This window comes from Typopeltis vanoorti, chromosome 21 (assembly GCF_054136105.1).
Source record: "Typopeltis vanoorti isolate ZY-2024b chromosome 21, IOZ_Tvanoo_1.0, whole genome shotgun sequence".
NCBI lineage: Eukaryota > Metazoa > Arthropoda > Arachnida > Uropygi > Thelyphonidae > Typopeltis > Typopeltis vanoorti.
This window is the reverse complement of record NC_143569.1, coordinates 78,553,014-78,580,871: the sequence shown is the minus strand read 5'-3', so window position 1 is coordinate 78,580,871 and position 27,858 is coordinate 78,553,014. Positions and strand designations below refer to the sequence as shown.

At 34.2% G+C, this 27,858-nt stretch overlaps 1 protein-coding gene across 3 annotated transcripts in view; it reads left to right on the top strand.

Annotated features, from left to right (window-relative positions):
- LOC150095019 (protein deacetylase HDAC6-like) overlaps positions 1-27,858 on the top strand; it is a 694,680-nt gene that overhangs the window by 530,835 nt on the left and 135,987 nt on the right. For all 3 annotated transcript variants that reach the window (XM_090411706.1, XM_090411707.1, XM_090411705.1), the window contains exons 26-28: positions 274-333; positions 16,296-16,385; positions 27,475-27,581. In XM_090411706.1, coding sequence (XP_090267832.1) covers positions 274-333; positions 16,296-16,385; positions 27,475-27,581 — 257 coding nt within the window. The remainder of the gene's footprint in view (positions 1-273; positions 334-16,295; positions 16,386-27,474; positions 27,582-27,858) is intronic.

Below are 27,858 nucleotides of genomic sequence, written 5' to 3'. Positions count from 1 at the left end.
TTAAAAATATCAGTAAATGTTTTTTTAGTTTTATTTTTATATCCTTTTAATATTCAATTTTCCTGCTATCAAAGATTGAATACTGACATGCATTGTTTTATCAAAAAAAAGGCATTATCATTCTTTTTATATGATTTTGGTATTGTGTATTTTAATTTACTTAACTATGTTAAGAATTTTCAGTCAAAAATTTTAATTAATCTTTAGGAGCTGTTAAATGGATGAAATATTTAATGTTTTTTATTATTATTATTTTTTTTATTTTTTTTAAAGTTTAATCCCCAGCTGGTTTTAGTCTCAGCAGGATTTGATGCAGCAAAAGGAGATAATTTAGTAAGTTTGATAATATTTATTTTTCATCATATGTGAAGCATATATTTTTATAATTTCAGAAAAAGTAAAAAAAATTCACACACATATTATGAAAATTAATCCACTCACTTTATAATGAAATTAAGTATGTTGATAAGCACATACTTAACCCATAAACAAACAGAGTCATTTAAGGATCAAAGCTAATGTCCAATCCTTACCTTCTTGTGGTGTGCTTCTACTTCTATAATAGGTATATAACTAGATATTGACTGAATGAAAATAGGTTAGCAATTTGGAATTTATTCTATCAAATTGCATTCTATATTAACTTAACCCAAAAGACAGTAATGATGCAATAAAATGAAATGTCATGCTGACTTGGTGGCCATGGCTACTCATGTTTTCATCAGGGAGCCAGAATGACAGTGAAAAGTTAGCTACCACAACAAATTCAAACTCAGCTTCAGGAGAATTTAATATAGGTACCATGAGCATAAGGAGCATCAGTGAAAAAGAAGCAAAACAATTAACGAAGTATGACATGGACATTATTGGAGTTACCAAAAAAAAGAAGACATGAAACAGGCAGAATTCTTCCTAATAACAATAAGATACAGATAATAAGGATCAGGAAAAGGAAGGAGTGGCTGCAGTATCCAATGCTAACCATAATCTGGACTGTCGGGCAATTTTAAATGGAGTGATATGGTCAAACATGGAAATTAGGAATTGGACAAGGAGACTTACTTTTGCCTGTAGGTCTTACAGAAAGTTCTAAGGACAAAGTGGGAAAATGTTTTGAGTCATTAGAGAAGTCAGCTGATATAAAGAAGTTGGTCCTTGGAGAGACAAGAGGCCATCCCTGGAAACTGTATAGGAGAGTGGTTGGTGAGTGGAATGCATTGCCTGAGTATGTTGTAAATGTAGACACATGAATCAGTTTAAGGCACAGTTGGATGAGTTTTGTGTGTGATGGTGTGTACCTCCCATGATGAATCCCTGACTCCATGGTGGTCAGATGTTAATAATAATGGATAGCAGACATATAGAAAGGTTTGGGCAAATTTTGGTTAAGAGGACAAAATTAATAATAATGATAAGTACCTGCCAGATTTCTGTTTAGGATATGAACTAATTATTACTTATTCAATGTTCCAACATAAAGAAGTGATCAAATTTACATGGTGAAAAGAGTCAAGAAATAAAAAGTTTCATTGATTGTTATTATTGATAGTGATATTTTCATGCTGGTTTAGAATATAAGAATAAGATGTGATTTGAAATAGAAAGTGATTGCCATTTAGTTTTAAGTAAGATGACATTGAATATTATATTGAAAAGTAAAGTGCATGTTCGTTTTTGTTTTTTTTTTTAAGTTGAACAGCTTACATAGGTAAATTTGAGACTCAAATATGCAAATATTATTAAAGGTAAAATTGAAAAAAAGAATCTAAAGAAAACTGATTGATTCACCCATAGGGAAGTATATGGTGAAGTTGTTTGCAAACATAAAATATCAAAATGCCATGATGAACATGAGAAAAACTTTATATTTTTGGAAGGAATATAATTGTACAAAGGATGTAAATATAGCATGGAGTGAGGTAACAACAGAGTGTGTGAATGATGTTTGGAAGAAACTGTATGTTTGCTGAAAATGTATGTTTATACATTTGCATGATTCAACAAGACTTTCCTAAAATTGGTGACAAGATACTGCTGCTAGCTAAAGCATCGGAGGTTGATAATGAAGACCTTATAGAGAAGCACAAAAGTTGCAGAAGAAGAAGAAGAAGGGGGGATAAAAAGAAGAACCTCCCCCTCACGCACACAAAAAAATTTTTAAGTGAAAAAATTGGTAGCAGCATTTGCTTCTATTAATAAAGCAATCAAAGAATAAAGAGAAAGAGAGAAAAGAAGAAGACCTAAATAAGATTAATTAAAAATTAAACAACACAGGTAACTCTCGTTATATGCAATTTTGTTATCTGCATTTTTGCATACACACAGTTTCATTATTAGGGTGTATAAGAACTATCGATATTTCCTAATGCATGAAATCTTCCCTCATTTGCCTTATTTCCTACTTTTGTACGGTGCGCCCAGTGTTGATTTGTATCCTTATGTAGTATTGTTTTTTCTGTAAGTAACTTCTGCACCCTTGGAGCAAAATTTTGGAGAGGAAAGCAAATGAAACTAAGAGTGAAAAGAAGAATGTGAATAAAGATCAAATGAAGAAAAGGCCTAGGATATCCCATTCTTTAGAGGCAAAGTTGAAAGTTTTGAATTGGTTTGATAGAGGTAAACATGGCATTGATATTCGAAGGACCACAGGACTGAGTGATAATACTGATATAGTTTACATGAGCACTTTGTCAACAAATCTCAGCATGACCAGAGTAACAAAATCTCAATACGTTTGAGAAAACTGAAGAGATGTTAGCTATATGGATCAGGTATCAGAAGCAGCAGAACATGCCTTTATTTGAGCAGTCATACGAGAGAAGACGAAAGATTTGAATGAAGATCTGATGAAAGATGAAAAGCAACCAACACTTTCTGCTGGAAATTGTGGGTGGTGCGACTGCTATAAGAGTTGCTATGCATTCCACAATCTCAGCATGACTAGTAAGGCTGCAGCTGCTGATTATGTTGCCACTGAAGAATTTCAGGAATTTTTCTTAAAAGCAAAAATAGCAGAAGGAGGTTACAAAAACCAAGAGGTTACAATAAAAAGTCAGGTTTCTATTGAGAGATTTTTGAAAAAGCAGCTTTCAGTCTCCTATGAACCTTCAATTCCAGCATGCCAACTAAAGAAGATGTGATTAAGATGTAGTTATGATGTATCACTCATGAAAATAAAGAACTACTTTCTCTTGTGGCTTAATTTGAAATTTAGATGCATTTTCGATTAAATTAATCATGAAATATCGAATATCTCTCATTTAAGAATGCAACTTCTATTATCCCATGTTATAAGCCTCATTTTATGCATTTTCAATATAAATGGTAATTCTTGTGAACTCGACTCCCGCCTAATTATCTGTAATATAATTAATATTTTCTGTGAAAATGTGGAATTATTACCCATGAAAGAAGTAATACACTTTCAAAAGTAAGCTTTAGATTTATTAAGAAAATGCAGAGAATTAAAATGAGATGCTACCACAAGAAATTCAGTAGAATATTCAGAATTATGCAAAACATTCAGGAAAAAAATGACGCATGAAATCTGATCCTTTAATACCAGAAAAATTAAGAAACATTGAAATTATTGAAAATAATAAAAATGTGAAAGTTCTGAGAAGAGCTTTGGCAATAGGAAAAAAAGAAATTGTTGCTCCAAATTATCATTCTGTCTCCGAGTCAAGGACCGCACCAAATTATTAAATAAAATAAATTAATATTAAATGAATTAAAACAAGTTGCTACTTCATATTTCATTTATTTATAATATAATGCTTTGGTATAAAGCTCTACATAAATTTTAGAATATAATGAACGACATAACAATTTAATGTGAAGATTGGCCTTGTACTTCAACTACGAGACTATCAATATTGACGTTAATATTACTTAAGGATAATCGCATAGAATTTTCGAGATTTTCGTCCGTTATTCTTGTCCGAATTTTTGATTTATTGTATTTCATCCTCGAAAAAACTGTTCTCACATATATGTGCTGCTGAAAAGACAAATGATTTTTCTTGAAAAGGTGCGTAAATTTGTATATTTTTTTTCCACCAAATAAAATTTATAAAAATCCGGCAAAGCAATGTTGTTAAATTGTGATTTTAGCACTTAATCTGCCTGAAGCTCAATAAGTTCCATCTGTAAGTTTTCTGGCACATTTTTTACATCAGCATCTATCGGACGAGCAAATATAGTGAATGTGGAGTCTTTGTTTTTGAAGTCGGCAAACCTTGTATCAAATTGCTCTATTAGTGCCTTCAGTTCATCTCCATAACAATTATAAGGGATATTTTGGTGAGTTGCTAGAGTAGGAAAATGATAACAATTTTTAGCTCTTATCTGACTTTCCAACAATCTTAGTTTATTACAAAAAGCTTTGACATGTCCATGCAGTTCATGAACCAATTGTCCTTGTTTTTGCAATTTAAGATTCAGTTTGTTTCGGTATCCAGTGGCATCTACAAGAAATGCTAAATCTCACACCCACTCATCATCTTTTACTTGGTTAATTGTGTTTCCTTTTATGTCCATAAAATCTGCAATGTCTTGTGATCATAAAATCGTTTTAACATTTTACCTTTACTCAACCACCTCACTTCACAATAATAAGACACATCTTCATAATCCGAAAATAGGTCTGGCAAATACCCCTTAAATTGGCGGTGATTAAGTGCACATCACTTAATAATAATAAAGTTAATACTGGCTACTACAACTTCCATAACATTTGTGAATTTAATCGATTTTGCACACAGATTTTGTTGGTGGATAATGCAGTGAAAATTTGTTAAATTTTCCAGATGGATCTGTAGTTCTATTGCTCTTTCATGAACTATTCCAATAAATCCCTTCTGTGCACCAACCATTGCAGGGGCTCCATCAGTGCATATGCCAGATAGTGAACTCCATTTAAGCCCAAATCTCTCAAAGACTGTGTTGACTGTTTCAAATATATCTTCACCGGTAGTTGTTCCTTTTAATGGCCGAAGCGCCAATAATTCTTCTGTGATGTTGAAACCCGCATCAACTCCTCGAATAAATATCGCTAGTTGTGCTGTATCGGAGGCATCGGTGCTGTCATCCAAAGCAATTGAAAATGCTTCCAATCTAACAATCTTCTCTTTTAAACTTTTTTTGATATCAGCCATAATTTCTATCCGTTGGACAACAGTACGTCTCGACAAATGAATATTCTCGAAGTCTTTTTGCTTTTCAGGACATGTTATACTTGCAACATCCAGCAAACATTCTTGGATAAATTCTCCGTCACCAAATGACTTAGAATGCTTAGCGATTTTTTTCGCTTACCACAAAGCTAGCTTTGACAATGCTGTGGTGCTGTGTTCTTTGCTTGTTGAACATTTGCTGCTGGGTATCCAAGTTCTTCTTCAACTTCTGTATTTCATCTTTTCGTAGTTGTCCGTCAATTTTTGGGTGATCCACATGTCTTGAAGTAAAGTGTCTCTTCAAGTTGTATCTTTGTTGACGGACATGGATTCGTTGCACAGCAAACATACAGGCAAACCATTCAGAATAAAATAATAAACCTCCATCCAGTTGTCTTGAAATTGACGATTCTCTGCATCTACTTTTCTTTTTTTTGCAATAACCCCTGACATTGTCCCAAATTTATAAGCGATATTCAGAACTGTCAAACAAAACTGTCTTCTACACAGCAGGCACTGAACAGAACACAACATCAACATAGGCACCGAACAGAACATAACATCAATGCAAGTACCGAACTGACACGTTGTAACACGTTCACACACGCCACTAGTCAAAGTGACAAAGAGACCTTGGTTGGAGAAAACATAGTGTGTTTTGCGCAAGTCATATGACGTCAGCTTAATGTGAGTTAGTAGAACACACCATGTTTTCTCCCACCATGAATCAGACAAACTTCGCCGAAATAGATTAGGGCTGGATCAAAAGAAGTAGCGGGCCAGGGTTGCCCATATGTGCTCTAAACAGAAAGGATAATAAAATATTCCGAGGTAGAAATAAAATAATAAATAGAATTAAAGGATATTATAAACTTTATGACAAAGAAAGAAATTTAGAGGCAGTCAGCTTCAAGAAGAGTTGTAAATTGGTGCCAAATAATGCTGCTTCCCATGCCCACTTGTGTATTGGAGGAAGATGATGTTACTTCAAATTGTCCTAATTTACTTTGTAACTAAATGAAAAACTTGATAAAATTCTCTCTTATCCATGGTATTTGAATAATGTGGTGATACATCATTTTGCTATGTTATATGGAAACAACTTCTACTATTAGTTTAACTCTCAGTATCTCCACAAGTTTAGTTTCCATTAATGAGACCTCAATGAAGGTAAGAACTGGTCTGGATAATGACACTCCCTGTAATGGCGGAATACAAGTCTGAAAGGAAATATACTGTGTTATGGAGGAACGCTAAGGCAGTTTGCTGTGAAGTTGTCTATCTCCATATGCAAGTAGCTTATCATTATGCTACTTTGCATGCTTACGCTTGGGTAAAGGATAAAAATAGGAATAAGATTTCTTATTAAGTATAATTTACTATGATACCTTAGTACTGTAAGCAGGAATTGCCAGGTAAGTATTAGATAATCCAGAAAACTTGCTGAAGTCTAAAGACCAAACATTGAAAACATTTTCAAGTCATTTTAGGTCTCCAGTAAATAAGGTAGTCTATCACTGGTTGCAAAGATTGTGTCTGTCCCACCAAGAGGCATTCACTAACATCTATGTCTACAATCACATTCAAACCCATGGCATGGCCTATGGTTGGAAAGTTGAAATGCTATCCACTCAACCAACTAGGCCATCAAAATTGGATTCATCACATATTTTGTTGATTTAATGAAGGCCTTACTCTTAGAAGAATATTAGTTTTATGGAAGAAAAGGAAAATAGTCATAGGCACAAAGGAAATACAAAAGATGATACGTTGCATTTTGGAGTGCTATGAAGTCATGTAAGACTAGGATAGAGGATTGAATGGATAATAGAGTAATGCCAAAGTTCATAAGGAAAATACATATAATATGATATTTTTGGACATTTGAACAGAGATTTCCTTATAACAAATGTGTTTAAGCTTAACAAACAGGTATGGATACTAGACTGGATAGTTGAGAGAAAGATGTCTTAGAGATTTGTGTGGTGATGGAATCATGCCAGAAAGGAGAAAAATTGACAAATAGGATACCACCACCAATTCTTTAGCCTTGATTCACCGATATTTATTTATTATGTAAATACTTTTTGTGAATAATTTGGAAGGAGATATTTAGTTGTTTGCTGATAATGCAAAGTCATTGAAAGTTATCAGAATATGGCTAAGGTGTGATGGACACAGGGACCTTCCTCAGGATTTGAATCGACTGATGATGTGGACAGAAAGCTGGGATTTTGTTCGGCATAGGTAGACATAGGGGCTTTGAATTTTTGAATTCACAGATGGAAAGTCACATGCTATGTTGGTTGGACTATTCTACAAGAAGTAGAGCAGAACAAGGAACCTTGTTGTGAGAGTAGATGGGTCAGTGAAGTTCCAATAGTACATTGCCATAGTTGTGGTGAAGACAACTCAGAAGACTGCTGCAGTGGTAAGGAGACTGCTGACAACAACAACAAAAAGTGAACTAAAAAAAAAGTAAATTTAATCCTAAAGCTGCTGGATAAGATGTGTCTTGAAGCAGAAGAACCATGAAGTCAGCATTTCACCAAAATAAAATGAAACTTACAAAAAAATAATAAAATAAAATAAAAATGATTAAAGATTAAAGATTAAATATTAACCAGAATATACAGTAAGATATGTATTCTGAGAATATGTAGGCTAATCTCTCTCTCTCTCTGAAAAATGTGCATGAAAGTACAAAGTAGTACAAGAAAGTATTTTTTTCATGATAGATTTGTCTCATAAATGTCTGTGCTCCAGGTCATATCTGTATTCGTACAGATATGACCCGGAGCACAGATTCTTTCTTCTTGCAAATTTTTAGCTGGAAATTTTAAGACAATTTGTTAAAAGTTATCATCAACAAAAACTAAATTTCTAGAGGGAAGTCCAACACAATATCACACACTTTTTGTTTTTATTCAAGAACCCTTCAGTAACCATATGATTCATCTCCTTCATAACTTACATTCCTAGCATTTAGGTTTATACATTGATTCTCCAGCATCGTTTCTTGTTTAAAGAAATTAACAACGTATTTGTTAATAAATAAAATTATTTACTTATTATCCTATATTTTGCTGAGGTCAAATCGGCATCATCAGGGATTAATGCACTTGTATTAGACATGTCCTTGCAAGCACACTTCAGTAACAAAGATTAAAAAACCAGAGAGATACAGGAAGGCCTCAAGTCCTACATTTACACCACCTGTTGGCTTTGGTTAGGTGTTCTTAGTCATTGGACTGACTGTCTGCAAATGAGGGTTTCCCATATGAGAGGGAGTCTGATACAATCATATTTGTTTAGTTGGAATAGCTGGTGAGAGCTGCAGCTGATACACAAGGAAAAGCCTCTCGAATTTGAATTTGCTTTCGTTTGGTGGCTTATTTCCAATGGATACTGTGCTGTGTATCCAAGGCATGATCTGCCATGGCCGTAGTGGCGGAAGTGGATGTAATCCTGGTGTACGGATGTTGGCTGTCCTACCTGTTTGTACCTAATAAGGAAGGTTGCATCTGCAAGGTACCTGGTAAACTACAGGTAAATCCAGAGGTGTTGTAGCTGATCTTTGGGGAAGTGGATAAGCGCTGCTAGTTTTTTGTGTGGTTTATAGGTGGTCACAAGATTGTGCTTTTTTATTATCTTGGCCACCTTTTCTGATGATAGATTTGCTGTAATCTATGGTTTTTTTTTTTGGGTGGGGGAATGGTGTGGGTACATAGTGTTAAAATTCTTTGTATTTGACGGGAGGCGTTAGCCATTGGCCAAAAAAATTTTTTGTGTGTGGGTAAGTTCTGTGTTGAGTGCATTGTTATCTGCGCAAATTAATTTTGCCCAGTGGACTATGACTATTGATGGATGTATCTACCTGTGTGTGTGGGGGGGGAGGGGGGGGTCCATAGACTGCGAAGGTCAGGGATCAAATTTGGTTGCCTTGTGACCAGGGTGTCTAGGAAGGGAAGACTGTCGGTACATTCTATTTCTCTCATGAATTGGATCCTTGGATGTTGGCTGTTCAAATGGGAAAGGAAAGTGTGTAAGATGTCCTGGCCATTTGACTGAATTGTAAACTCATCATCCATATAGCATATCCAGATAGTGGGTTTAAATTGGGAGGAATTGAGGGCATTCTTTTCAAATGTCTCCATGAAAAAAGTTGGTGGGGGAGAGCATGGCTGTACCCTCAATTTGTTTGTAGAATGTTGAAAGTTTTTTCACTTGGTTATACCATAAGTTAAAGATGCCAAGAAATTATCTTCTTGATTGTATCCTTTGTTTCAAGCAAACGCAGTTTGTGCATGAAGTCACTTCATGACTGGGCTACTTGTATATATAGAGGGTAATAACTTCACATCAGTTGCCTCAGTATCCCATAATGCAATGCACATATCCTTACGGACACATATAATGCTATACATTATGGGAAGGGTCACTACCCAGACTAGTTTCAACCTTTATTGAGGTCTCATTGGTGGGAGCCAGACCCAGAAGTGATACCAAAGTTGAAGTGATGCAGAAGTCATATACAAGTGTTCAAATGGTGTTGCACCTTATTACTAAAATAGTCTAGATTAGAGATAGAAAGTTTTTTTTCACTTGGTTATATTATAAATGAAAGATACCAAGAAATTATATTTTTGTACAATTATACTTCATGTGCAAGCTTTGTTTGCCTACACTTGGATAAAGGATGAAACCTAGAATGTAATTTCTTGGCATCTTTAATTTTTGTTTGTAGAATTTTCCTTGCCAAACAAAATAGCCCGAGTTCATAGTGAACTGAAAAATGGCCGAGATATCGGGATGAAATTCTGCTTGGATAAGTGCCAAGGTGTTCTTTAAGTGGGACATTTGTGAATAAGGAGGAGACATCAAAACTGACCATTAAGTCAGTATGGCAGTGTGTGAGGTCTTGTATACTGGACTTAAAATGGGCTGAGTTTCTGATATGTGACAAGGTATTGTCAGTAATACAGGATGGCACTTTGACCAAATGTTTAGCTAGTTTGTAGGTAGGTGTCTATAGCAGGGCCTGAGCTGCTAGAGTGCTCCTAGGCTACTCCCTCGTTGTTTGGGACCCTTAAATTGGCCCTGGAAAACTGCATATCTTGGTCACCTACTTCGTAATGAAAAATATAAGATACTTCAATTGATTATAAAAGGGAAGATAAATGGAAGAAGAGGACAAGGAAGACGAAGAAAATCTTGGCTGGCAGATATCAGACAGTGGACTGGCATGAACTCTGAGAGACTGCTCAGAATAGCTGAGAATCGCTCAAAATTTGCCAAGGTGTTCGCCGACCACCGATAGGAGATGGCACTCAAAGAAGAAGAAGAAATTGGCCCTAATTTTTTGGGACCCTCAACTAGAGCCTTGTGCTGTCCTGTTAAGTATAAGTACAGCCCTGCTCTTGATCCTTGTATATCCCCCTTTACATGCTGCCCAAGATGGTTGAACGTTCTAGAACTTAAGAAATTCATTGGCCTTATACGTAACTACTATCACGTCATTCCAATCTATCTTACCATAATTAAAATAACCTTTCCCTTGTTCATTAATCTAAGTTGCCTACACATTTCTTCACCACCATCTTCCACATTCCCTGGCCTATAGCAACATCCAATTAAATATCTCATCCTAATAATTCTTCTTCTGCCACCAACAGTACTCCCACTCCTGTCTTGTCTTTTCTCTCCTCCCAAAAAACATTGTATCCTTCCCTTTCTATTGCTATCAGGGTATCATCCTCAACCAACTATGCTTAACTTATTCTAACATTTTCCCCTTATTTCTGATGCTACTGGCATTCATAAATAAACACACAACAGTTCTATGTCTGTAATCAGTCTTATTCATTCCACCTGTTGGCTGTTGGATGTACACACATAGACACAAGAATATAATAAAACTTTAATAACAAAAAAAAAAAAAAAACTGGGCTTATTGTCATTAGGATTAAAAAGATTACATACTACATTAAAAGAAACTGACTAGTTTCACTGCAGATTATTTGTGCTTCTTATAAGGTAAACAAGAAAATTTAGCAGGACCATCGTGTGAACAATTGATAAACATGTGGAGACAGTGAAGGGTAACATGAGTCATTCATTTTCTAGCATTGTTTGAAGATGATTAGCTGAAAAGTGGAAATCTGGCATATGAAACAATCTATTAAAGACTTTTAGACTTACTGAAGATCACTCCTTTCTTCATTTTTTCTGTGTTAAGCCAGTTCAAACAAAACAACGGATTTTTAGAAAATGTAATGAGCCATGTAATGGATAATGAAGAATAATGAACAACGATATAGGCAAGATGTAATATATGAATACAAGAAAGTGATATATGAATGACAAAGAAAAAGTAATGGCTGATAAGAATTAGGCTTTTGGCAAGAAGAGGCAATTGTTCTGATTTAAATTAGGGCTGTGTAGAAAGGCTCTGTCACTCTCCTTGAACAAGTATTTGAATTGGTAGTGCACTAGAGTAGGTGAATTCTTATTCTGTAGTTAGTATATTCCCATGCTGTGCTAAACCAGATTTCTTATTAGTGATATATGATTGGTGTTCTTGTAATATTTTTTTTCGCAAAGTACCAACATCCAGTTTGTCCAATATAGAAGAGGTAGCAATCACACAGAACTTGATACATGCCTGTATAGGAGAGAGAGGAGATTGTTTATCCCTAGAGAAGGCAGCCAGGAAGAGAGTTTATTGATAGTGAAAAAAACACAGGTATGAAATGTGTGGAATTAAAACCCTACATGCTGGTTTTAGGTTGCTGGCAGGCTTGTAGGAGTCAAAAATTTGCTGTGTTTTCTATTGAGAGAAGCTGTTCTTTTTGCACAATACTTAAAAAAAAAAAAAAAAAAAAAAAAAAAAAAAAAAAAAAATGATGGCTTATAACAGCTTTTCCAGATTTTTTTATTAATGATATATGATTTCTTCTCTCCCTTCTAGGCATGCACCAAGTTCTGTATAATTGTCTCCTCTTCTACTTTGGACAGACTGAGTGCTCTGTGAAAAAAAAAAAGATCACAAGAACATGTCATTTCTGAAAGCTGTCATCTAAATCTCTAACAAAATCCCATCTTATAATTTCATATATATGATTTATATGAAAGAGCAATCATGTATATTAGTTAGGTGATCACTCTTTTCTCCTGGAGACAAAGCTGAGCTGATATCTCATTCACAGTCACATTCTGTTATCACATCCAGAATTTTTAGTCCTCTGATTCCCTCCAGTTACATGTTACCTAAGACAGTATTCAAAAATTCTTTCTTTATTCCTATTAGTTTTTCTTCTTCTTTCCACTCTACACTGTCTTAATTGAAATACCCTATAAAGATTACCTGCCCCCCCCCTTGTTTTTTAAAACATTCCTGTCATAACTCTCTGCATTTCCAGATCTATAGCAACATTCTATTGATATTCTTATTGCTTACCTCCATCTCACATTACACATTTTCAAATACATACATATCTCATGATTTTTCCTATGCTGGTTTGCCACTCTGAGGGAATATAATTATTTTACTACCATAATGCAAACACTGCTGTAGGTGTAGATGGAATATCAGCTCAGGTGTTGCATGAATGTGCAAAGGAATTGTCAATGCCTCTTACTCAGTTATTTAATTTAAGTTTGAATTCTGGTATGGTCTCCCTAGAGAGTGGAAGAAGTCAAAGTAGTTCCTTTGCATAATGGTGGCTCTAAGACTGCGGAAGTTAATTACAGACCAATCACCATCTCGGGCCTGGTGGTAAAAGTATTGGAAAAGTTGGTTAAAGACAGAATTCAAGAATATGTGGATCAGAATATGATATTCTATAGGGGTCAACATGGTTTTGATAAAGGTCGATCCTACCTTAGCAATTTATTAACTTTTTATAATAGAATGACATCTGAATTGGACAAAGAAAATGGCTACACAGTGGTACTTCTGGATTTTGCTAAGGCTTTTGAAAGGATACCCCATGGAATACTGTTGCGCATATTGGAGCAGATGGGGATGGATACTAAACTGGTGATATGAATAAGAGAATGGCTCAGGAAGAGATACCAGAAAGTGGTGTATGGAGGAGCAGAGTCCAGGATGAGGCAGGGTGATCAGTGGTGTGTCAGGGCTCTGTGCTAGGGCCATTATTGTTTAATTTGTACATTGATATAGGAAATAGCTTGAAGGGAGATATTCAGTTGTTTGCTTATGATGTAAAACTGGATAGCTCAATAAAAAATCAAGCTGATGTTGAGAGTTTGCAGGATGATTTAAATAAGCTGGCAAAATTGGCAAAAGGTAATGGATGTCAGTTCAATGTGAAAAAGAGTAAAGTTATGCATTTTAGAATTACAAGATTACCAGCTGTGTACTACATTGATGGAACGGTACTCCAAGATTTGATGAGGCTAGGGAGGACTTGGGGGGTGTTGGTGGATAGGGAGACGATGTTCAGAGGACACATTGCTAAGGTGTCCAAGATTGCACATAGGATAACTTGGTTATTGAAAAACACACTAACATCCAGAGATAAAGAGGTTATTATTCCCCTTTATAAAGCATCGATACTTCCACAATTGGATTACTGCGCTCAAGTCTGATCACCTAGATTCCTTAGAGATGAAGAGGTTGTGGAGAGGGTTCAGAGGAGAGTGACTAAGTTGGTGAGCGATGTAAAAAATGCTCCCTACATTGATAGATTGAGAGCTTGTGGATTGCAGAGGTTGGAAATTAAGGAAAAGTGCGGTTAACAAGGGTGTGAGAACAAGGTTTTTAGCCTGGGGGGTGGTGAATGAATGGAATGCATTGCCTGACTCAGTTGTGAGTTCTTCGTCTGTAAATGAATTCAAGAAGAGATATGATAGATATTGTTTTGATAGTTTGGGTCTCCTGCGATGAGTCTACTGACTCCATGGAGATACCCATAATAATAACAGCAATACTCTCCTCACCCATTTCCATTTCTCTTCCTGTTGAAGTGTCATCCTCAGCCATGTCACATTATTACTGACAAAAATGATTTGGGGGCAAATTTAATGCACTAAGGCCAAGCCATTTTCCATATTTTTTGTGTGTATAAACAATGCTGTCTTTTGCTGGAATGTATGTTAGACCAGCACTCATCATTGCACTTCTCATTTTAAACGAAAGCCATGTTATATGGTTACATTGAAAGGGAAAAAAAAAAGGTATGAAATGTATGGAATTAGAACCCTAAATGCTGATTTTGAGTTACTGACAGACTTGTAGGAGTCAACAATTTGCTGTAAATTAAAATCCAGGATTTTATTCATTAACTCTTTTATTTAATTACCTAAAATTAATATTTCCTTATAAAAGGAGATATTATTGTTTAACTTATATATATATATATATATATATGTTAAAGATACCAAGCTATTTTAAACCTGGTTTTTACTCCATTTCCCAAGTAAGCAAACAGACAAATAAGTCAAGTTTGTGCCTGCATGTAATGCAAGTCTAAGTGACCCGTAAAGTAGTACAAGTCAAGGCAACTCGTGGTAAAGTTGGAATAAGCTCTGATCACTATTTTTAATATTTACCCTTAATGCAAAGCTCATCTCCTTGAGGAGATGTATGGTGCTATGCATTAAAGGCAAGGGGCCACTACCCAGACCGGTTTCGACCTTTATTGAGGTCTCATCAGTGGGAGCCATACTAGAAATACCAAGGTTAAGCAATACAGAGCTTATAAGTATTTTACCAAAACAAGTTACCAAAAGGTGCTTTGACCTTATTAAATAAAAATCTCAGGATGAGAGATAGATGTAGAAAGTTTTTTTACCTTGGGTATAATATATGTTAAAGATACCAAGCTATTTTAAACCTTGTACTACTTTACGAGTCACTTAGACTTGCATTATGTGCAGGTGCAAACTTGACTTATTTGTCTGTTTGCTTACTTGAGAAATGGAGTAAAAACCAGGTTTAAAATAGCTTGGTATCTTTAACATATATTATACCCAAGGTAAAAAACTTCCTACATCTATCTCTCATCCTGAGATTTTTATTTAATAAGGTCAAAGCACCTTTTGGTAACTTGTTTTGGTAAAATACTTATAAACTCTGTATTACTTAACCTTGGTATTTCTAGCCTGGCTCCCACTGATGAAACCTCAATAAAGGTCAAAACTAGTCTGGGCAGTGGCCCCTTGCCTTTAATGCATAGCATCATACATCTCCTCAAGGAGATGAGCTTTGCATTAAGGGTAAATATTAAGAATAGTGATCTGAGCTTATTCCAACTTTACCACGAGTTGCCTTGACTTGTACTACTTTATGGGTCACTTAGACTTGCATTGCGTGCAGGTGCAAACTTGACTTATTTGTCTGTTTGCTTACTTGGGAAATGGAGTAAAAACCAGGTTTAAAATAGCTTGGTATCTTTAACATATATTATACCCAAGGTAAAAAACTTTCTATATATATATATATAAGAATACAAACTATAAGCATTAGTGGCAGGCATTTTATTTGAAATTTAAAATCTTATTATATAATTTATATGCAGTATTTAATAAGCTAATACCCTGCAATTTTCTCATAAAATTGATATTGTTTTAACTTTTCTCCATTCTTTAGGTATTGCAAGTAATTCAACCCATATGAACATCATGTGACGTTCATATGTAGATAAAACTTCTTTCCTTCAAGGATTAGACATTTGCATGTTCCAACTTCACTGGTCTTTCCATCTTGTTGCTGGTCTCCCCCCCCTTTGATGTTATTTTTCCACCTCTTTTGGTAGCCAGTTTCTTTCCATTTCTCTCTATATTCCTTGATATTTTCATTTTTGTTATAAATATCTAGTTCTTTTCTGATGTCTTCATTTCTGAGTAAAAACCTCTTCTGAATTTACTATTTCCAATAAACTACTCCTCTATTATTTATATTTTCAGTTTCCATTTCTTCTTTACTAAGTGTGCTGGATGGTGCCATTGTTGTTTGTAATGTTGTTGTTGTTGTATCCATTTTCTTTTGAAAGTCCTGAAATTGCAGAAAATACTATTAACATTAATTTTACACTATACTTACATTTAACACATTTGGAAGCTTGCCTGTTAAAACACTGTATTTGTATTTTTCAGGGAGGTTGTCAGCTGTCTCCTGAATGTTATGGTCATATAACTCAAATGTTGAGTAGTTTAGCCAATGGAAAAATTATTTTGGCCCTGGAGGTTAGTAATAATAGAGCTTCTGCAAATGCTTTAAATATCTGCAGCCCATGATTATTTTTTTAACAGCTGGATGATTTTTAAATATTGTATTACAATAATTCAGAAACTAAAGTATCTGCAATATGTTATTTACTTTTCCTTTTTTTTAAATTGGTTCCTCCCATTGTTCAATGTGAACATTGAATCTGGTTATTATTTAAATGAAGTATTTGATTAATTAAACCCCTCTTGCAACAATTCAGTTTTTATAATCAAGGTGACATCACATCAATAATTGATTCAATATGCAGATTAGTTGTGATTCAGCCACTGAAATTTCTACACCAGACTTTGCTGCCATAAATTTTATGTGAGATAGATTTCCAAACAAAAAACTCATGAATGAATATAGGCAAAACTATTTGGACATTTATAACCATCTTTACAACCAGTATCATAAGAAAGGTGATCCTGTCATTGTCACTAATGAAGAATTGTGAATACACCACTATGAGCCAAAACCCAACATAATTTGAAAAAACATAAATGCATGATATCCTGTCAGGATCCTGACCTTTCTCAAAAATGTACACTCATTGAACATTATTGAGAAAAGTATAAGATGGTACACAGTGCATTGGGAGATACTGTATGCTGAAGCCAGCAATTCCAGGCCAAACTATAGAAACATTGTGGACATTACAGTTTAAATTAATTTAAAAATTGAGACATGAGTGGAAGAAGACATTATAATACTAATTAATAATGGAAATCACTTACATAAAAATTGTTTATTTGTAGAATTTTTGGCTATGTTTCATGTTTCATAGCCATTTTCAATACATTACAGGAAAATAACTACAAAGAGAAAGAGAGAGAAAACAACAATTAAATTGAAAGCTTCATCAGCTGCAGGAGAAGAACTCTATCTGCATTAACAGATATCAAGAAACAAATTAAAATAAAAATAATATCATGCTTTCAATTTAATTGTTATTCTCTCTTTTTTGTGGTTATCTTCCTGTAATGTATTAAAAATGACTATGAAAACATGCCAAAAATTCTACAAATAAACAATTTCTATATAAGTGATTTTATCATTAATTAGTATTATAATTACAGTTTAAAGTCCTGTGGTCATCTGTTTTGGCCACTAAAAAAACTAAAAAATGGTTTGAAGCTTTTGAAGCAAGGGATATGGTTGCAGGTATCCAAAAGTTTGAACACCATTGGAACAATCGCACATACCATTGTAATGCTAATTTTACTAAATGTATTGTAGATGCTTTCTAACTTACCCTTGTATTTATTGAAATCATATATGGAATCTCCAGCCAAATGTCCCGCCATGGGCCTGAACGTTTGTGATTGTGTGTGAAAATACTAGTGGTGGTGGACAGTAGATGGCATTGGTGTAGATGATGTGATTGGTGTATGACAGGTGGGTGAGATTGTGTAGTGGAGACGGAGAGTTGTAAAGTAGGTGCCCTCCCTCGATGAGTCTTGGATTCCCTGGAGGTGTCAAATAATAATAATAGTTTCTCAATAATAATCTTATTGAGAAACTAAGCTTTTAAATAAGAATGCATTGAACATCTATTTTTCTCCTATCACTTCTGTTCTAATAGAATGAAAGAAAATCCAGTTTGGGTTGAGTTATTTAATTAAATGATATATTACTGTGTGCAATGCTGTATTGTGATCATTCTGTCTGACTCACTTATTTTAATGTAATTAGAAGTCAGCTAAAGAACTCATACATTTAGAGGAGCATTTATATAGAAATTTAGTTCTTGCTCAAAATTCACACAACTGACTTTCACAAGAATTGCATTGCTATTTCTAGACACATAATTTTATGTTATACACACACACAGTTGACCCTTGAACAATGCAGATTTTAAATTGCATGGGTCCACTTAAATGCCATTTTTTTTTCAATAAATATATTGGACATTTTTTAAGGTTTGTGATAATTTGAAAAACTTGCAGATGAACTGTGTAGCCTATAAATATAAAAAAAATTAATAAGAGTTAAATATGTCATGAATTCATAAAATATATGTATATACTAGTCTATTTTATCATATACTACCATAAAATAGATCTATTATGAAAAGTTAAGATTTATCGAGACTCGTGCACACAAACACTTACAGACTGTACATGGTGCCATTAACAGGCAAGAGAAATGTAAATAAATGTAAAGATGCAGTATTAAATCATCACTGCATAAAATTAACTGTTATTAATTAATTAAATTTATTTAATTAATTTGAATAAAATAAAAATTTTATAATGATTCATTCATAGTGTTTAGGCTAGGCTACTGCAAAGCAATCATATTGCTGCTGCTGCTTTGTTATCAGTGCATGAATTGTTATACCTGTAAATAAATATAAATTTCTTTTTCACATTATCTTTTCATTTTTGATGTCTAGTGTTAGTAATACATAAAACATCTACAGTGTTTTGTATCATATAAGACAATATTGTTGTAGGTACTGTAAATGTATTTTCTCTTCCTTATGATTTTCTTAATAAGATTTTCTTTTCTCTAGCTTACCTTGTTGTAAAAATACAGTATATAATATATATAACATACAAAATATGTGATAATCAAGTGTTTATGTTATCAGTAAGGCTTCCAGTCAACAGTAGGCTATTAGTAGTTAAGTTTTTGGGGAATCAAAAGTTATACTTGCATTTTCAAACAGTATGGGGGTTGGCACCCCTAACCCCTACATTGTTCAGGGATCAACTATATATATAGAGAGAGAGAGCAAGAGAGAAAAGCAGTCATCATCTTCCATAATCACAAAAAATCATATCAAGAAACTTGACTTAGTTACTACAGTTGATTCTCACTAAAACAAACTTATAAGGACCACAAGAATATGTGGATAATGTGCTTATAATGAATTTTATTAGAATAGCATTGTCTATCTTGCACTTTGATTGGGCTTTTTGGTAGCTTGTTATAATGGTATTTTCTATAATGAAAGTCAGCTGTATTGCTGTTGTGAATCAGCCATATTATAATTGCAATGCAGTACTATCACCTGGGAGAGGTCATTGTTGTGGCTGCTTTACCAATTTATGTTTCATTCAGTTACTGATTTGAGTCTCTGTGCTATTCAAATGTTTATGGTAACTAGTTATTGTTAATCTATTTTTTGGGAAATAATGAGCTGTAGAAAAGAATAATATATTTCCTTTTTTACTGTTTAATAATAAGAATCAGTATTTTTTTTAATCTTAAAAGTATTATTTATTGTTCAAACAAATTAATCATCATAATCATAACACTAATTACGGGTATAGACTATATTGGTCTGTTCTGGTCTCATTATCCATCCAATATCCTTTTTTTTTTTGAGGTCTACCCTGCCTTCTCTTTCCAAATTAATCATTTTAATAAATTTAAACAAATCTATCTGATTGGCAGGCTGATCAGATCAGATTTGGTAAGAAATTGTCTACATTACTTTTGATTCAAATCATTTTAAGTTATGCTATTAAATGGCCTTATTTTCCTTAAAATACTCCCAAGGTATGAAAACAATCAAATCAATTTAGCCTTACATAAGAATTAACTTGTGTTATCATTTTCATTTTTGTTTATGTTACAACAAAAAGCAATAATCCTAATGTAATGCACCAATTTTAAGATGCATCCTGTGTGTTCTCTCCTCCTTACTCATAATTCCATTTTTCTTAATAATATAAACCTTGTTAATATTTTAAGGAAAATAATGCCATTTAATAGCATAACTTAAAATGATTTGAATCAAAAGTAATGTAAAGTAATGCAGATAATAATGTGTTATTAAGAATATATTACCATTTCACAAAACTTACTTGACATGATGTTAGGGCCTCCCGCGATGAGTCTGTCGACTCCTTGGAGTTGCCCAGAACAATAATAATAATAATAATATTTTTAGCCTATTCTAAAAATATGAGCATAGATCAAGATTTAAATACATTAAAATATTATGTTATTACTGACTGGTTATTACTAACACCATGTTCCAACATAAAAATGTGCACAAATTCACATGAAGAGAAGAAGCAAGGAATAAAAAAAATAAGAAAACACAAGAAGTTAAAGAGGCAATGAAGGAAAAGAAGAAAGCATATCAAAAACTCCTTGCAAATAAGTCAGCTTGTGCTCTTAGAGAATACAGAGACCAATTTAAGAAACCTAAACACTGTAAAACTGGCTAAACAAAAGTCATGGGAGGACTTTGGCATGAACATAGAAAATAAATATCAAGAAGGTGGTAAGATATTCTGGAGGTTGTTGAAGAAACTTAGAAATGGAGGAAAGAGTGCCGTAAAAAGAGTTAGAGATGATGAAGGTGACATAAAGAAAGTTTTAAAGCGAATAAAAGTTAAGCAGCTCTCAGAAGTGAACTGTAGACTAAACTAACAAAGATTATTGAAGAAAAAATGAGAGTTTGAGAACAGCAACCAAACTTTGGAGATTTAGTGACAAGCCCTGAAGAAAATACTTATTGATTCAGCCAGAGAAGCATGTGGTGAAGTTGTCTGCAATGAAAAAGAAAAATCAATAATCCATGGTAGACACAAGAAGTTAAAGAGGCAGTGAAGAAAAAGAAGAAAGCATATCAAAAACTCCTTGCAAATAAGTCAGCGTGTGCTCTTAGAGAATATAGAGACAAATATAAGAAAGCTAAACACTGTGTAAAACTGGCTAAACAAAAGTCATGGGAGGACTTTGGAAAGAACTTAGAAAATAAATATCAAGAAGGTGGAAAAAATTCTGGAGGTTGTTGAAAAAGTTCAGAAATGGAGGAAAGAGTGCTGTAAAAGGAGTTAGAGATGATAAAGGTGACATGAAAACAGGAGAAAAAGATATCTTTGAAGTATGGAGTAATTACTTTGAAAAATTGCTAAATGAAACAAGCAGTGATGACAGCACAGTAGTAAAAAACACTCAACAGGCATACAGTCAGGAATGCATATCCATACTTGAAGTAGAAAAAGCCATCAAAGGCTTGAAATGTGGAAAGGCAGCAGGAGTAGATGATATTTGATCAGAAATGCTGAAGTATGGTAGTATAAAAGTCTTACAGTGGCTGCACTGCATAGTTCAGAAAGCCTGGACAGTGGAACGAATTCCCAGTGATTGGAGTAGAGCTTTAATAGTACCCATATATAAAAAGGGAAATAAAACTGAATGTGAGAATTACATAGGTATTTCCCTACTGAGTGTTCCTGGCAAGATCTATGCAAGTATAATTGAAAACCAGTTGAGAAGAATTGTGGAAGAAAAGCTTGGTGAAGAACAAGCTGGACTCAGGCCGAATAGAGGCTGTCAGGATCAGATCTTCACTTTACGACAAATAGTTGAGAAAGCATGGGAATATAACAAAGATCTGTATTTAAGTTTTGTCGATTTGTCAAAGGCATATGACAAGGTGCCAAGAGAGAAGCTATTCAATACGCTACAGTTATATGGTGTCAATGGGGCATTATATCAAGCAATACTTAGTCTGTATTTGAGTTGTAAGTCGGCAGTTAGAATTGAAGGAAGTACAGGAAGATGGTTTAATGTTATATCTGGTGTGAGACAAGGATGTACATTATCCCCCTCTGTTACTCATTATCTATATGGATCACATTATGAAGGAAAGTGGTATTAAACATGGTATCATAATTGGAGATGTTAATGTCAGCTCTTTGCTTTATGCAGACGATGTTATACTTCTAAATAAATCCGCTACAAGTTTGCAAGATTCGCTGACTAAAATGAATAACTGTTGTAATAGATGTGGTGTGAAGGTCAGCATTAAAAAGACAAAGACAATGAAAATAGGTAGAATTGTTGAAAATGTCAACTGTGTTGTGAACGGGGAACCTGTGGAACAAGTAAAACATTTCAGCTACTTACACACGATTTTTATGAAGATAATAAATTAAATATGGAAATAGACAACAGAATCAAGAAAGCTGGTATGGTAGGAAGTCAATTGAATAAATTCATATGGAATAAGAGAGAAATTAGTTGGAACACTAAATTAGATGTATACAAGACAGTGTTCAAACCCGTTTTAACTTATGGATCTGAGAGCTGGGTCAGAAGTAAAACACTTGACCAAAGACTAGAGATCGCAGATATGAGAGTCCTGAGAAAGATTAGAGGCATGAAAGATGGCATCAATGGCAATATCATATTAAAAACGAGGATATTACGAAAGAACTTGATTGTCAGCATCCAGGAATGCGTTAGCAGAGCTAATCTCAGGTGGTATGGTCACTTAAACAGAATGGGTGAAGAAAGATTAGCAAAACAAGTGTTCTCTGCCAGGTTGGCAGGAAAATGACCCAGAGGAAGACCAAGATATAGGTGGATTAATATGGTACAAAGTGCTGTAGACGATTGAAATATAAGATCTGATAATGTTGGAGTCTTGACAAGTAACAGACAGATTTGGAGGAAAATTGTAGATAGGAAGTTAGTATTGATGTAAATTTTTCATGTAGTCCTATCATATCCTGTACACCCCTTGAGGGTACATGTCAGGAATTTGATGACGATGATTATTTTTTAGCTTATTTTTAAAATGAAAGGTTAGATCAGGATTTATATACAAAAAATATTATTTTTGCAGAATCAAGGAATGACCATGCCAAAGAAACGTTACCAAGATTCATATGTGCAATGCGGTTTTACTTTTGTGCTTGACAAAGAAGTTGTGCAAAAACCACAGTGCTTCATTTGCTCCAAGAGATTCAGTAATGGCAGTATTGAGAGAGCATCGTCAGAATGTTCATCCCGAACAATCTAAGGAGTCAGAGTCCGCATTTAGAATAAAATGAGCATGAGTTGGTAAGAATATCACTCTTCATGACGATGGATTTATTACCCCAAAGAAGCCAGCACTGGAGGCCAGTTATAGCGTCACATTGAGGGTCACCAAAGAAAAGAAACCACATACAATTGCTGAGACATCAGTGAAGCCGTATGGACATGGTTGAGTTGATGTGTGGTAAAGAAGCAAAAGAGAAAATTGCACAAATACCATTATCAAATAATACAATTTGTGATTGGATTCGAGAAATGTCAGAAGACATGTGTACAGGTAGTGGAGGAAATCGAGAAAAGTCCGGCAAGAATTAGTTTACAGTTGGATGAATCAACTGATGTCTCTAACTGTGCACAGCTTCTTGTTTTTACTAGATATATACATCAGAATGAAATGAAAGAGGAATTTCTTTTTTGTAAACCCTTGAAAGAAACAACAAAGGCACTGGACATTATAAATTTGGTGAATGATATTTTTTTAAATGGCTTTTCATGGGAATTAGTAGAATCTATTTGTACTGACGGTTCTCCCGCTATGTTGGGGAAAAAAAATCAGGTTTCACCGCTTTAGTTAAAGAAATCAACCCAAATATTTTTACAAGCCATTGCATCCTTCACCGGTATGCTTTAGCATCTAAAACACTTCCACATAATTTGAAAGCCGTTTTGGATGTTGTTGTTCAAGTTGTGAATTTTATCATAGCAAAAACATTGAATCACCTGTGTTTAAATCTTTGTGTGAAGAGGTTGGAGCAGATCATGTCATACTGCTGCTTCATACAGAAGTATGATGGTTATCCAGAATTTAGGAAGGGTTTTTGCAATTAGAAATTTAATTGAAATTTTTCAAAGATCCAAACTTTGAGATTCCTCTGGCTTATCTTTCTGATGTATTTGGAATTCTTAATTCTGTGAACATTTCACTGCAAGGTACAGATGTCATTCTCACAGAGGCTGAAGAAAATATACAATTGTTTCAAGAAAAATTTACTCTCTGGGGAAGAAGGGTGGAGTTAGGTAACTTTGCCAATTTCAAATCTCTTGATGAAATCACTTCAGATCCAGCATATGAACTAAAACAGGAAGTTCATGATAACATTATATTGCATTTAAAAACTTTGAAAGAGGCAGTTGCAAGAATAATTTCTCCTGACCAAATGAATGAAATTTGGATACATAACTCTTTTCATATGGATTTAGAAAAAATCAGTGACAATGACCTAGTGAAAGATGAGCTAATTGATCTCCGCAATAACAAGAAACTCCGAATTTAATTCCTGTCAATGAAGTTATTACAAAATTTTTGGTGTACACTTGGAGAAGCATATCCCGTTATCACCAAACATGCTTACATGGCTATAATTCCATTTACAGCAACTTATCTATGTGAATCAGTATTTTCAGTTCTGTTTTCAATCAAGTCCAAAACAAGAAACAAAACTGGAGCCTAAACATGATATGCAGGTATCTATTTCAAAAACTGTACCAAGAATAAAACTGTGGTGGATAAGAAACAGAATCAAGGGTCTCACTAGTCGATTTTACTGCAGTTTAATAAAGATTTTACAATTTTATGATAATGTAATTGATTTATTTACTGAATAAAGCTTTTAGGAAAACTTAATTACTGTTTATTTCTTATATTCTTTGAATCTGCATGGTAAACTTAAGAATTTATTTCTTATTATAATGAATAGGAGTACTGGATAGTTTACTAAAAGCCAAGGGAGTATAGGGAGACCAAAAAGGTTGGGAACCCCTGTTCTAGATTTGAGGTTCACTAGAGATTTGAAAACAATCTAGTGAACCTCAATGCTTCCAAGACATGGTGCTATCTTTCACTTCTCCCCATCCCAACCACACACTTTTGATGACATTCAGATCCAAATGGGATCAAATTTCTATTCTTGGGCTTGACTTACAGCTCTAGACTTATTAGCATAAATACACTATAATCTTCAGGTTTAATGGAATGAAAATGGTACAATGAAATAATGAAAGAGATTTAAAAGTTCCAGTATTTTGTCTCTGTCGCAAAGATATCATCTGGGATGCAATATAAAAATTGTAATAACACACACAAAAACAATAAATTGAAGATATTAGACTAGAAGCCGCAAGTCCTAAGAGAGGTAGCTATCATCATCCTCTGTGGGTCCTGATAGCTAGCATTGGCAGTTGGGTGGGAGGTATGAGAATTACTGTTTCCCAATTCTTGAGAAGTTTCACATCACCATATTTATTTAAATTTGGTTGTTTTTAAAAATCTTCTGCTGTGAAGTATAATAGTTTTGTCTCTCATTTGATTCTGTGTAAGGTGTCCAAGGTATGGTCAGCTAGCCCTGGCTGATCAATAGTTGTAGTAGCAGATATATCTCTTATGTTTTTCAAGGTTGATGCTAATGGAGCTCCCAATTTTTCCATAATACAAGTTGCAAGACAAGGGATCTTGGATAAACCTGAAACAGAGAAAGGAGACAGTTGATTCTTAGGAGAGTGAATAAGGACAGCCAACTTCATATGAGAGTTGAAAGCAGTACAGAGATCACATTTCTTTAACGTCTTTGCCATCTTTTTATGAGGCGTCCTAATAGATTTACTATAATCTGCATGTTGAGAAGAATATACAGTGGTGGGAAGAAGAGTTTTTTTTTTTTTTTTCTGGGGTGGGTGGGGGGGCAATGTAAATGTGGAATAATAGGATAAGGCAAATAAAGATTTTGTCTGTGAGGGAAGGGAAGCCTAGTTGAACTAGATGTTGAAAAGCTCTGTTAACAAGAGCTTTTATTGTGGGGAAAATGATGAAAAAGTTTGTATATGTATCTACTCTGTGGGTAAGTTTTCTGTAAATGGAAAAGGAAAATAGCATCATCATAGAATCAGGAAAACTTGATCCTATGAAAATAAAGGAAAAATCACATAAAAAAATATGACAACCTATATACATCTATTTCTCAGCCACAGAGTATGCTTTTGTAAGTTATTAATAACCTTTCATCAAAAAGATTCAACAAAACATTATTAGTGTCCTTAACATCATCCACAAATTTGCAGTGGCATCTTGTCAGGTTCTGGCATTAGATCTCATCTTGCATATAGAATATGGCATCTGCAACTTGCTGCCAAATATTTCCAGCAGCATCAGCTAGATGTGATTAATTAACATCCTTTCACAAGCTTTGCTATCTAAAATAAATCCTTCTAACCCAACAACCAACTCTGTTCTCTTTATAAATTATGCACAGATAAAAAATGTAATAATTGCTAATAAAGGAAAGATAAAGATAAATAAAGGAAATGCTGCTGTGGTCCCAATTCTAGTGAATACGGTCAGAAAATGAATGCATTGCTCAGAGACTGCACCACCTAGATTATGATCCCACTAATTCTCAGAAGAAAACTTTAAAACAACTTCTTAAGAATGATAATGGATAATAGATTGTTGAGATGAATTAGAGATTGGCTGTCTGAATTATACCAGCAAGTTGTGTGTGATGGAGCAGCTCAGAAAAAAGGAAAGTAACCAGTGTTGTGTTTCAGGGTTCTGTTTTTGGCTCCTGCTGTTAAATTTATTTATTAAAGATATTTCATGCAGATTGGATCTTTAGTTGTTTGTTGATGACTCAGAGTTGGGGAGAATTATGCCACTGCTGATATTAATTCCCTTCCAAAATATTTGAATAGACTTTTAACTTGAACAAATGAATGGTGTGTACAAATTATCAGACCACACTGGTCAGACTACACTTAGATTGTTGGGCTCAGAATTGATCACAGTTTTCACTTGTGATGCGGAAACATTGAAGAAGGTCCAGAGACAAGTGATGTTAGGAAGTAGCAATATTGGGACTATGGAATGTTCATTATGGAGAAAAGTTAAAGGAATAGGTTAGTGAGGAAGATTTTTTTTGAGTTAATATAGGGGAAGGGGTATAAAAAGAGTAGAAGGTAAGAGGACAAGAACAAGAGACCATTCCTGGAAATTGTGCAAAGGTGTGATGAAAAAGAATGGTAGCAGTAAATTTTTTACATGGAGATTGTGGGTGAATGGAACAAATTACCAGAATGTGTTTTGAATGCAGGGAGCGTCGAAGATTTTAGAGTTCAATATGATAAATATGTTGGTAGAGTGAGCCTCCCTTGATGAGTCTGTTGACTCCGTAGAGGTTGATGTGGTGATGATGATAATATTATGTGACTATTAGCATTTAAATGTTATTATGTACAATTACAGTTTCTTTTCAGTTCTTAATGCAAAATACATGATTGCTTTAGGGTGGCTATAATTTAATATCTGTATCAGATGCATTGGCTCAGTGCACATCTGTCCTACTAGGAGATCCATGTACTAGTCTCCCATTTGGTCTAAGGCCTTGTTCTAGGTAAGTGACTATATGACTATATTCTTAACAGTTTCTTAAACAAATACATTTCATAAATTATATGAGGATGTGCTGAGAAGTTCTCGTAATTCTCAAATTTCTTCAAAACCTCTGACATGTCTTCTTATATATATCCTAAAATAAAAAGAAACAAATTATTACAATTTGTTGAACATAGGGGTGGGGTTAAAGGGTTTTAAGATATGTTCTTTCTTGTGATTATATCAATTACTTTAATATCATTTTTGTTCTAGGTATTTATCAGAATTTTTCAGCC